At 50.4% G+C, this 12495-nt stretch overlaps 1 protein-coding gene across 5 annotated transcripts in view; it reads right to left on the reverse strand.

Moving 5' to 3' along the window:
• MTUS2 (microtubule associated scaffold protein 2) overlaps positions 1–12495 on the reverse strand; it is a 666577-nt gene that overhangs the window by 53856 nt on the left and 600226 nt on the right. Inside the window, exon 2 of one of the 5 annotated variants that reach the window (XM_075592176.1) lies at positions 731–1351. The exons of the other annotated variants lie outside the window; for them this stretch is intronic. Coding sequence (XP_075448291.1) covers positions 731–920 — 190 coding nt within the window. The 5' untranslated portion in view covers positions 921–1351. The remainder of the gene's footprint in view (positions 1–730; positions 1352–12495) is intronic. 5 annotated transcript variants of the gene reach the window in all.

Consider the following 12495-nt stretch of genomic DNA (forward strand, 5'->3'; position numbering starts at 1 on the left):
CCCCAACGAAGTTTCGGCGAGGGGACAGGGCCTCTTAGGTGAGATCGGAGACCCCTGTGCACCCAGGCAATAACAGGACTATTGCGGCAATGGTTCGGAAGGCGTTCCCTGAAGCTACCCCAGGGCGCGTGGTACTCTGCAAAAGGAAGTTGTTCTTTACTTTGCGTGGCCCCTTATGGAAGAAAAGTGGGTCACACCTGTCTCACAAGTCCTCACAAGATGGCGGTTTTGCTCTCAAGGAGACGCGTGGTGATGGACTTTGTGCGTTAAAATGGCGGCTCCAGATCACTGGGGGCCGCATGGACTTTTATTCTACCGCAAAATGGCGCTTCCCGCCTTACCAGGGAAGCCATGTGCTCTTCTGCAAAACTTGCATCCACTTGCAAGCTTTTGCTGTTCTACAGTTTGCAGAAAACAGCGGGAACAATTGAAACCCTCCCCCTTTGCTTGCTCTGGATTGGACTATACTATTTACCAGGGGGAGGAGCTGGGTGTGCCCTGCAGGAGCACACAGGAAGTGAGGAACCAGATGCACTTCCACTTCAAACACTGGTGGTTGTGTCTGCCAAGCTGCCTTACTTGCTCCACTATGAGAGAATGTGGCCTAGTGTGAACTTTGGGCCAGTGTGCTGAAAAGTCTGCCAGCATATACAGAGAGGTTTGGGTGAGTGCTTTCCCAAACCATGGCGATATCACCCCGCCCCAGAACTGTGTTCAGTGTGCCACTTACCAAGTAGCCAACCGGCTGAGCCCCGCGGAGATGCACAACCTTCACACTGCGAGGTGCGTCCTACTGCGCTCCGGTAAGCTGCTCCAGGATGGAGAAATCTGAGAGATGAGGCTGATGACATCACTGAGGTCCCTGCCATTATCTCCACCGTACCCGAGTATGCTGCGGAGCTGCCGGTTCCAGTAATCATTGCTGGTGCCTTCCGACAGATCCATGCTGCCAGCGCGGGTGCTACAACCCCTGAGGTACAGTACCGGTCGGGGCTTCGAACGCGCCCGAGTTGGCGCTTATCCTACTGGTGCCTGTTCCTGAGGCTGGCACCAATCCTGATGTCCGTGATGTGACGTCATTTACCACTCCACCGCCAAGCGATGCGCGAGGCCCTGCCCGCGCTGTCGCATATGTAAGAGAGGCGGAATGCCACTATGATGTGCTGGGGTTGCTGGGAGAAGTTCGTCCGGGAGTGCCGGCCGGCACTACTCGGGATGCCAGCCCCTGTGCCCTTGTTGCTGCTCCATCACCGGGAGAAGGGAAGGCTGCAAAACCGTCCGGCCGGATGGGTGTGACTTCTGCTGCTACCTTCCCGGTGAGTACTAAATCTTCAGACTATTTTTCCCTGCCCTGCCGGGGGATAAAAGAAGAACGGAACTCGCATGATGCTGCAGCCGCAAAAAAGAAGTTACTTTAGATTAATACATCATCTGACAGCAGTTGAGAGATTCGTTAAAACAGTAGCATAGTTAGGAAACATTTTTAGTTTTCTATGCATAGCTTGATCAAGCTCTTGAGCTGATAAGGCAATATGAGCATGGGGAACTATGGGATAAAGTGATCATCAGGTTGGCATTTTGTTTATTACCCATTCATCCAGAAATGTTTTATATGTTACGTTTTCAGTTTGAAGGATGTTATTATATTGATAAGTGCGTGCCAATGGGGTGTTTATTATCACGTTACTATTTTTATGTGTTTGCTTCTTTTGTTCATTGGGGATTAAAAAGGGAGTTGGGGAGAAAGTTCACAATTCACTACTTAGATGCCTTTTATTTTTAGGTGCCAAATAGACTGAGGTGTGCAAAAGGCTTTTATTAACATTCCAGTGGACTGCTAAATGATCTGGGGGTGCGCCTGGCAGTAGACCCTACTCACAATCTTTGCTTTATTGGGATAGAATAGATACTAGGTTAATGGAATTCCGTCTGCCAGATGATAAGTTGCTGAGGTTAAGCTAACTGGTGTCTGAAACAAAGGGAGGAAAGGTTAGGTTGAAGCAGCTGCAGTCAATGTGGGGACATTTAGCTTTTGCTTCCTGAATTATGGCAATGGCCAGGGTATTTTCTAGATCAGCATCAAGAACCTAAACTGGCACGTTAGAGTGTCTGCAGAAATGAAAGATGGCCTTCAGATATGGAATACCTGTTAGAAAATGCCTGCTGGCAAGAAAGTGCATAGACAATGCAGAATTGATGCTGTTTACAGACCCGGCAGGTTTAGCAGGTGACGGTGTATACGGTACTAGAACAGTCATGCCCGGCAGTATGGTCAGATTTGGATCTCACAAAAAATGTAATACTGTTGGAATTATTCCCCATATTGATCTCATTGGTTTTATGGGGTTTGCAATTTCGGGAGAAAAGGTGCTATTTAACTGTGATAACTTGCGGATAGTATTAGCAATAAATAACCTTAACTGCTTATTCATCCCCAGTGGTGAGATTATTGAGACATGGTACTCAGGTGTCTGGAACTGAATATATGGCGCAGAGCTGAGCATATTCCAGGCGTTTCTAACCTAATAGCAGATACATTCTTGTTTTCAGTGGGAAGCATTCTGTAAGTAGTACCACAGACAGGGAGGGTTGCAGAGGTCCCCCAGGTTGCGTGGAACAGCTGTTTAAAAGACCACCCCCAGAAAGCATTACAAGGGAGTCTCATATGCTTCATATTTAATTTTGTGAACTAGTTTCAGCGAGTTAAATCATTGCTGATGTGGAGGTAACAAATGAAAATGGATGTCAGGGACAGGGGCGGGTTTGCATCTAGGTCGTTTGCCAGGAAGTCCGTGTTGTCCAGTACATAATATGAAATAAATTTTAAGGTGCAGTTCTGATGTTCAGGGCCCACTATTTGTGCATGAAGATAAGTCCGTGCTAACCAAGTTTAATTCATTTACTGTATGTTTTCAATTTTTTTTTTTTTTTTAAGTTTTGTTATTGCTGATAATTACTTTTTTGTTCACATTCATTTTACATAGGAGCAGCATGCCTGGGTTTAAATGATGCAATCACTAAAAGAACTGGGCGCCGGCACTTCAGACGGTACAGTATATAAGAACTGTTTTAGTGCTGGAATAATCACATTTATGTTTTTCAGGTGTGAGGAAGGTGACTTGGATAATTCAGTAGGTAATTCCTTTGCAAATTGGATGATTACTTGAAAACGAGAGGAAACTCTCAATGTATTACTTCCTGGTCAAACATTTTATAAATAAATATGTGAGCAAGACAGAGTTCATATTATACCAATCTAGGTGGGCAGACGGGAAATGTGCAGTGCAGCGATTGGGACAGAAAGACTTAAGTAGAAGCTAACTTTGCCAGTGTTGTGCTGAACAAGAATAGGTTTGGGTTGCCAGATGTTACATGTATACATGCTGGTTGGTGTTGTGGAAACTTTGGGATTAATTCATATCATAACGACATTGGTAATGTGCAAACTCTGGAATTAAATCATATAATGAAACAGGATTTGTCACAAGTTGCAGTTGCTTTCCCGAAGGCAATTTTAATGTGGTCAGAAGTGGTGCCGCGGTTAGTTTTGGTTGGTTCAGAAAAGTTTAGTCATTAGAGTGTTGCAGGAGGAAGCTGAACAAAGCACTGGCGGGTTTATTAAATCTATTGGGGGTATGGTCAGGACCGCCAAAAGGGTGAGACAGCAGTTACTAGCGTCCCGGGCCCCGTGAGTCAGGGGGCCTGGCCGCCCGGGCCTCCTGCGCAGCCGTGCCCCTCGATAAATCCCGTCACCCGGTCACATAGGGAGTGAAAGGATTTAGCGTGCTCCCGAACTGCTGCAAAGAAAAGAAAAAAAACCTCCCACCTCACCTGATTGGCTGTCTCGTGCTGGCCCTCCTCCCTCTCCTGATTGGCTGCCCGTGCTGGCACACTGCCAGGATTTTTTTTTGGCCCGCCCCAAGCTCTATACAAGCTGGCAAAGCGAGGCCCGCCTCTTCCTACATGGAGCAAGTGGTAAGTACTGCTCCATGCCACCCTTGCGTCCCCCTTACCCCCCTGCTCCGATTTCCCCCCTGCTCCAATTTCCCCCCGCTCCGATTTCCCCCCCTGCTCCGATTTCTCCCCCGCTCCGATTCCTCCCTGCTCTGATTTCCCCCCCGCTCCGATTTCCCGTGTGTATGTGAGAGTGTATGTGAGAGTGTTTGAGAGAGTGTCTGAGTGTGTGTGTCTGAGTGTGTGTGTGAGTGTGTGAGAGTGTGTGTGTGAGTGTGTGTGTGAGAGAGTGTGTGTGAGAGTGTGTGTGAGAGTGTGTGTGTGAGAGTGTGTGAGTCGGTGAATGAATACAGTCACCCACCCAAGTGTCAGTCACTCACCCACCCAATTGTCAGTCACTCACCCAAGTGTCAGTCACCCACCCAAGTGTCAGTCAGTATAGTCAGTCAAAGAGAGACAGTCACCCAAACACCCACCCACCCCACACCCACTTTCTCTCTCTGTCTCTCTCTATCACCCACTCTCTCTCTCTTATTTTAACTGCCCTATACCTACACCGAAATCACCTATACTGCTTTCTTCCGGATCTGACTCTCAAGCTTCACACAAGAGATATCGGAATCTCCCCTAACCCAGAAAGACAGGTAGGGAACACCCCAGGCCCATACTGAACCCCCCCCAGGCCTTTTGTCACATAGGATGTAGCATTGGGTATCTTTGTCTTTTGTTGAAAATACTGTATTAAAATAAAACAGATTGCATTGTAATGTTTTTTTCAGTATTAACAATAACAAAAAAACAGTTAAGTAAAAGTTGCGCGTTAAATGTTTTTTCCGTGGTAGGTGCGCTATGGGGGGGGGGCTGCTCCTTTCATTTGTCCTGGGCCCCATGATTTCTGTTGGCGTCCACGCCAAGGAAGAGGCGACCGCAAGGACCCTCCCGGTAACTAACTCAGAATGCGACCAACACGCAGATGCCTCAAGCCTGACAGACATGGCCAAGTACATGATCCGGCGTGACATGGCGCAAACAGGACTTACCAACTTTGACGACCGTCCTGAGAACTACCGAATGTGGAAGTTTATGTTCAAGGACGCAATCAACAGCCTGGACTTCTCAGCAAGGGAAGAGCTCAACCTGCTATCCAAATGGCTGGGAAAAGAATCCAAGGAGCTCGCGAAGAGACTCGGGACGGCAAACGCGAACCACCCCCAAGTAGTTCTTAACCTAGTATGGGAAAGGCTAGAAGAGTGCTACGGTAGCCCTGAAGCAGTCGTAGATTCGCTCTTCAAGAGAGTCGACAGCTTTCCCAGGATCACAGCTAAAGACTACTCGAAGTTAGGAGAGCTCGGGGACCTGCTGCAAGAGCTGGAGTTTGCAAGAAAAGACCATTCCTTAACAGGTCTCAACGTCCTAGACTCAGCTCGCGGAGTGAGACCCATCTTGGAGAAGCTACCCTACAACCTCCAAGAAAGATGGATTTCACAGGGCTCCAAATACAAAAGGGAGAAGCAAGTCACCTTCCCTCCCTTCTCATTCTTCTTGAGCTTCATCCGCGAAGCAGCAAGGACAAGGAACGATCCCAGTTTCATCTTGGGTGCGCAGACCACACACAGTGCAAGCGACCTGAGGAATGAGAGACCGGTTTCGAGATACGGTAACACTCGAACACCCATCTCGGTCCACAGGACGGATGTGTCCCCCACGACCCAAACTACTCCCGATCAGTTTCTCACCGGGTGATGGAGTGACAGACTATCATGACTGGCACATCCACAAGGTGATGTCCTCTGTAGAGAAAACTACAGAGATAAAAGGACTGTTCTCTCACAAATCTAAGAAGAAACAGGACCAGAGACTTTTGCAAAAGACATTGTGGTGCACCCAGCTAACTTGGACCGGTGCATCCGCTTGGCATCCTTTGCCAAAGAACCTTTGCCAAGGGACTTTGAAGCCAGCGATACCGGCCGATATCACATCCTTGTGTGGACACGGACTTTCGCATTGTTTTGTGAATACGATGTTATCTTAGTCATGCATTGCACATATGTTCCACATATTCCAGTTATATAGTGATATCTCCAGATACCAGACGGGGAGTGTCATGGAACAAGAATCACATTTTTGTTTTATCCCCCTTCTGCTTGTCAGCTCCTTAAGTTCAGCTGCATGCATTTGTTCCACACACACCATGCCTGTGTGATGTATCAATATGTTGCCCTTTCTGCCTGTGAGCAGGTAGCCAGTGAGTTGCAACAGCAACCTCTGAGATTCTTCTCAGAATGGGGTATTCTGCACTCCCCCCTGTTTGTTTCCAGATAGTCTGTCCCAAGACTATTCCCTTTACCCACATTCCCCCTCACTTCCTTTTCCACTTTGGACACTGTGAGTACAGCACCCATCTTTGTTACACCCCCATGGCAAGACCAATTCTTTTCACGTGCTCTTAATTTCACCTATAGAGAAGCACTCTCACAACACCATTACATCCACAAGAGCCTGTATATACTGCTCCTTTCCTAATAAAGTGAAGAAAATATAACAGACTTGGTGTGCTTTGGAAAGGGGGCTGAGTTGAAGCTATCTGGGTTCATTCATAATCTAGACATGACCCTGGGTCCAGAATATGAACAGAGGAGGCCTTGGTAGAGGCACTGGAAGCAGACACAGGGATTTTGGGCCTAGCACTGTCCTGGGCAAATCCTTCATTCTTGGGCCTAACCCAGCCCATTGGTGTGGTTACAGGAGGAGTGGCCCTTCCTCTGGGTCAGGCCAAGTATCACTTGGTGTCGGCAGGGGATGAGGAGGTACTCACGATCGAAACGGCTTCCGCACAGCCCCCATCAGTCATCTCAGTCACTGGATTGATGTCATCAGGACCCAAATCAGATCTCGCGAGATCCCGTGATGGAGACGGTCCCGCGTCGGGAGTGGTCACATCCGGCACCACCGAAAGTGCGTCACCGCTCCTCGCGCCGAACAAGGCACCCCCCGGCACCTCGTCAGTGAAGGCCGCAACAGGAGCCTGGAGGAAGTAAGTAGATGGGGCCTCACCGCTGCGAAGGTCGAAGATGGTAACAGGATCCTCTGGAGTTACCGCAGCCACGTCCTTCTCGTGGGAGTCCTCCGCTGGCGTGGGACTCCTCCGGGGCTCCAGATGCACCAGGGCCTGCCAAGGGGACTTCTCAGGATCCGGACTCCTCCGCAAGCCGCAGGTAAGGGATGTTCTCTCCACAGGTAGGCTGGATCGCGGTTCTGTCGGAGGTGTTTAGATGGACTCTGCTGCAGACTGCATCTTTAGCTTGTAGCAGGGGTACTTCCTCTGAATGCAGGCACGGCCGCACTTCACCGTCTATGGTAGCAATTAGCAGGTAGCAGGCCTGCTCCCGCGCTACCTGGGGACATGTGCCGGACTCTTTTAGGACAGACTCCTCACCCTGCGGTTCCATCAAAAAGGGTTCCGGTCCTGGAACGACTTTAGACACTGCAACGGGCATTAGCGCATTCACCGGACCACTCACGGCCCCCAGAGCATGGAAGGGGGTACACGGACCTTCTGGGGCGTCCGTGGATGGGAAGGTCGTAAGGGCCGCACTTGTTGGTGTGACTGCCCGATCTACTGGCGGAATAGCGTTGGCAGGCACTGGACTGGCAGGCCGCATAGAGTAGGCCCTGCAGCTTGGGCATGTAGCAATGGGGCTCGCTTCACCCCCAGAGAAGATTCCCCCCTTCCTTACTGCAGTACTGCACTAAAAACCTGCCCTGTTGCTGCATCTCAGCAGCGCCTCCAATTGTAACACTTCTTCCTCCCCCCCCCTAGGAGATTGGCAGGCTACCAGGTGTGGGTTGGTGGATTGTACCTGTAGGCTGCAGGAGATATGAGGGTCCGCGATGGTGTGGGGATAACAGAACAGCCTTTTGGATATCTTAGGCTTCCTTCCTTCGTCTCCGGTGCTAACGCCTCCATCCACCACAGGCTACAGCTTAGCTGGAGACAGTCCCCGCAGTGGAACCAATCTGTAATACTCTCCCCCCCAATAGACTGTAGACTTAGGCAGGAGGTATATAAAATAAGGACTTCTTTATACATATCCACTGTAGATGGTAATACAATGGATACATTCTTCTGTATCAGGTTCCAGACCTCTAGATGGTACCTAGGCCCACTATCAGACTTGAGGCCTCTCAAGCTGCCTAGTGTTTAGCATCAGCCCCCTGAGGGATGAAAGTAACGTCTCAATCCAAAGAGGCAGAGACTCAGACTGACTACAATTTAGAGCTGCCTCTTCCTTGTGCAGAAGGGGAGGGCACCAGGTCTGCATCCAGGATTGGGTAATCACAGGCCAAGTCCCACCTACACTCCTGCCACTCAAGGAAGCTGCATGAGGAGGGGTAAACCCAAGATGGGGGCCTGACACAGCCTGCAGCTACCAGGACTTATGTGACGGGGGCAGCAGTATAGCTAGACCAGCCATAGATACATAAGAAAAAACACATTTTGTGCAGATCAGATAAATGCTATAGAGCCTGGGTCCCCCCTGGTCCCATTTGCCCCCTATCTCTTGCTGCAGCTGTGTCTGTCAGTGGAGGCTGGGTGGAACGTGGGGGAGAGTAGTGGTTGCATCCGGTGACTGCAGGGAAGCGCGGGAGGTGACGCTGTGTGCGGGAGGGCGACTGAGTCACCGGAGATTCCCGACAGATTCCTCCACAGGGTGCCGCCATTTTGCACGTGATCGCGCATGCGCAAGGTTTGCGCATGCACAGACAGAAGGCGAGTGACAGCCATAGGAGGGGATGGTGCTGGGCAGGGACTACAACACCCAGCAGCCCCAGGGGCTGTTGTCAGGAGACTCACCACAGCCAATAGGACACCAGCCTTTCTCCGCAGGAGAAAAGTGATACATTTTGCGCGCTGGGACAACGAGTCAGTCGGAGCTGGGACAAAGAAGGGGAAGGTTGTGTGTGCAGGTGTCTGTGGCACTTGCACTAGGCCAGAGACCCCCATTAGGCCCCAGTTAGGCCCCGACTCCCCTCAGTTTGTGGTTGCTGCAGGTACAGGCCCATAGTATAGGGACACTGCCCCTGTATCTTCAGAGTGAGGGATACAGACAGAAGCGGCTGCATCCTGTTCATAGGTGGTTTGGGACCAGATTACCCTTCACAAATAGACTCTCATCAACAGTGGCACAGTCCAGACGGGATACCACTCAACATAGAGGCAGAGGCTTCGCGGTTTACATCAACGGATCCATGGATCCCATCATTGTCTACAGCAGGGGTGGGGAACCTTTTTTCTGCCAAGGGCCATTTTGATATTTATAAAATCATTCGAGGGCCATACAAAATTATCAACTTAAAAATTAGCCTGCTATATTTGGTCAAACATTTAATGAACTCACCACTAATGTGATGGCTGGAACTGCTTCGCTTTGGGTGACTGACTGACTCTTGGGTGGTGGGTGACTATGACTGACTGTGGGTTGGTGTCTGTGCGCACGCACACACGCACACAGAAATCGGGCAGGGGGGAGGGAAATCAGACTCTCAGACCCACTCTATCTCTCAGACTCTCAGACCCACTCTCTCTCAGACTCTCAGACCCACTCTCTCACACTCTCTCTCTCAGACTCTCAGACCCACTCTCTCTCAGACTCTCAGACCCACTCTCTCTCAGACTCTCAGACCCACTCTCTCTCAGACTCTCAGACCCACTCTCTCTCTCAGACTCTCAGACCCACTCTCTCTCTCAGACTCTCAGACCCACTCTCTCTCTCTCAGACTCTCAGACCCACTCTCTCTCAGACTCTCAGACCCACTCTCTGACTCTCAGACCCACTCTCTCTCTCTCTCTCTCTCTCTCAGACTCAGACCCACTCTCTCTCTCAGACCCACTCTCTCTCTCTCAGACTCTCAGGCCCACTCTCTCTCTCACTCTCAGACCCACTCTCTCTCTCTCAGACTCTCAGACCCACTCTCTCTCAGACTCTCAGACCCACTCTCTGACTCTCAGACCCACTCTCTCTCTCTCTCTCTCAGACTCAGACCCACTCTCTCTCTCAGACCCACTCTCTCTCTCTCAGACTCTCAGGCCCACTCTCTCTCTCTCAGACCCACTCTCTCTCTCTCTGACTCTCAGACCCACTCTCTTTCAGACTCACTCTCTCTCAGACTCTCAGACCCACTCTCTCTCTCAGACCCACTCTCTCTCTCTCAGACTCTCAGGCCCACTCTCTCTCTCTCAGACCCACTCTCTCTCTCTGACTCTCAGACCCACTCTCTCTCAGACTCTCTCTCTCTCACAGACTCTCAGACCCACTCTCTCTCTCTCAGACTCTCAGACCCACTCTCTCTCTCAGACTCTCTCAGACTCTCTCTCTCTGACTCACTCTCTCTCAGACTCTCAGACCCACTCTCTCTCTCAGACTCTCTCTCTCTCTCTCAGACTCTCAGACTCACTCTCGCTCAGACTCTCTCTCTCTCTGACTCACTCTCTCTGACTCACTCTCTCTGACTCACTCTCTCTGACTCACTCTCTCTCTGACTCTCAGACCCACTCTCTCTCTCACTCTCAGACCCACTCTCTCTCTCAGACTCACTCTCTCTCTCAGACTCACTCTCTCAGACTCACTCTCTCTCTCAGATTCTCACTCACTCTCTCTCAGACTCACTCTCTCTCAGACTCCCTCTCTCTCTCAGACTCCCTCTTTCAGACTCTCAGACTCACTCTCTCTCTCTCAGACTCTCAAACCCACTCTCTCTTTCAGACTCTCAGACACACTCTCTCTCAGACTCTCAGACCCACTCTCTCTCTCTCTCAGACTCTCAGACCCACTCTCTCTCTCTCAGATTCTCTCTCTCTCAGACTCTCAGACTCACTCTCTCTCAGACTCCCTCTCTCTCTCAGACTCCCTCTTTCAGACTCTCAGACTCACTCTCTCTCTCTCAGACTCTCAAACCCACTCTCTCTTTCAGACTCTCAGACACACTCTCTCTCAGACTCTCAGACCCACTCTCTCTCTCAGACCCACTCTCTCTCTCTCTCTGACTCTCAGACCCACTCTCTCTCAGACTCTCTCTCTCTCACAGACTCTCAGACCCACTCTCTCTCTCTCTCAGACTCTCAGACCCACTCTCTCTCTCAGACTCTCTCAGACTCTCTCTCTCTCTGACTCACTCTCTCTCAGACTCTCAGACCCACTCTCTCTCTCAGACTCTCTCTCTCTCTCTCAGACTCTCAGACTCACTCTCGCTCAGACTCTCTCTCTCTCTGACTCACTCTCTCTGACTCACTCTCTCTGACTCACTCTCTCTCTGACTCTCAGACCCACTCTCTCTCTCACTCTCAGACCCACTCTCTCTCTCAGACTCACTCTCTCTCTCAGACTCACTCTCTCAGACTCACTCTCTCTCTCTCAGATTCTCACTCACTCTCTCTCAGACTCACTCTCTCTCAGACTCCCTCTCTCTCTCAGACTCCCTCTTTCAGACTCTCAGACTCACTCTCTCTCTCTCAGACTCTCAAACCCACTCTCTCTTTCAGACTCTCAGACACACTCTCTCTCAGACTCTCAGACCCACTCTCTCTCTCAGACCCACTCTCTCTCTCAGACTCTCAGACCCACTCTCTCTCAGACCCACTCTCTCTCTCTGACTCACTCTCAGACTCACTCCCTCTCTCAGACTCTCAGACTCACTCTCTCTCATACTCACTCTCTCTCTGACTCTCAGACCCACTCTCTCTCAGACCCACTCTCTCTCAGACTCTCTCTCTCAGACTCTAAGACTCACTCTCTCTCTCAGACTCTCTCTCTCACAGACTCTCAGACCCACTCTCTCTCTTTCAGACTCTCAGACCCACTCTCTCTCAGACTCAATCTCTCTCTCAGACTCTAAGACTCACTCTCTCTCTCAGACTCTCTCTCTCTCTCACAGACTCTCAGACCCACTCTCTCTCTCTCAGACTCTCAGACCCACTCTCTCTCAGACTCTCTCTCTCTGACTCACTCTCTCAGACTCTCTCTCAGACTCTCTCTCTCTCTCAGACTCTCTCTCTCTCTCAGACTCTCTCTCTCTCTCAGACTCTCTCTCTCTCTCAGACTCTCTCTCTCTCAGACTCTCTCTCTCTCTCTCAGACTCTCTCTCTCTCTCAGACTCTCAGACTCACTCTCTCTCAGACTCACTCTCTCTCAGACTCACTCTCTCTCAGACTCTCTCTCTCAGACTCTCAGACTCACTCTCTCTCTCTCTCAGACTCACTCTCTCTCTCAGACTCACTCTCTCTCTCAGAGTCTCTCTCTCAGACTCACTCTCTCTCTCAGACTCACTCTCTCTCAGACTCACTCTCTCTCTCAGACCCACTCTCTCTCTCTGACTCTCAGATCCACTCTCTCTCAGACTCTCAGACTCACCCTCTCTCTCAGACTCTCAGACCCACTCTCTCTCTCTCAGACACACTCTCTCTCAGACCCACTCTCTCTCTCAGACTCTGACTCTCTCTCTCTCTCTTTCTCGGACTCTCTCTCTCAGACCCACTCTCTCTCT

The sequence above is a fragment of the Ascaphus truei genome, chromosome 3 (assembly GCF_040206685.1).
Source record: "Ascaphus truei isolate aAscTru1 chromosome 3, aAscTru1.hap1, whole genome shotgun sequence".
Lineage (NCBI taxonomy): Eukaryota > Metazoa > Chordata > Amphibia > Anura > Ascaphidae > Ascaphus > Ascaphus truei.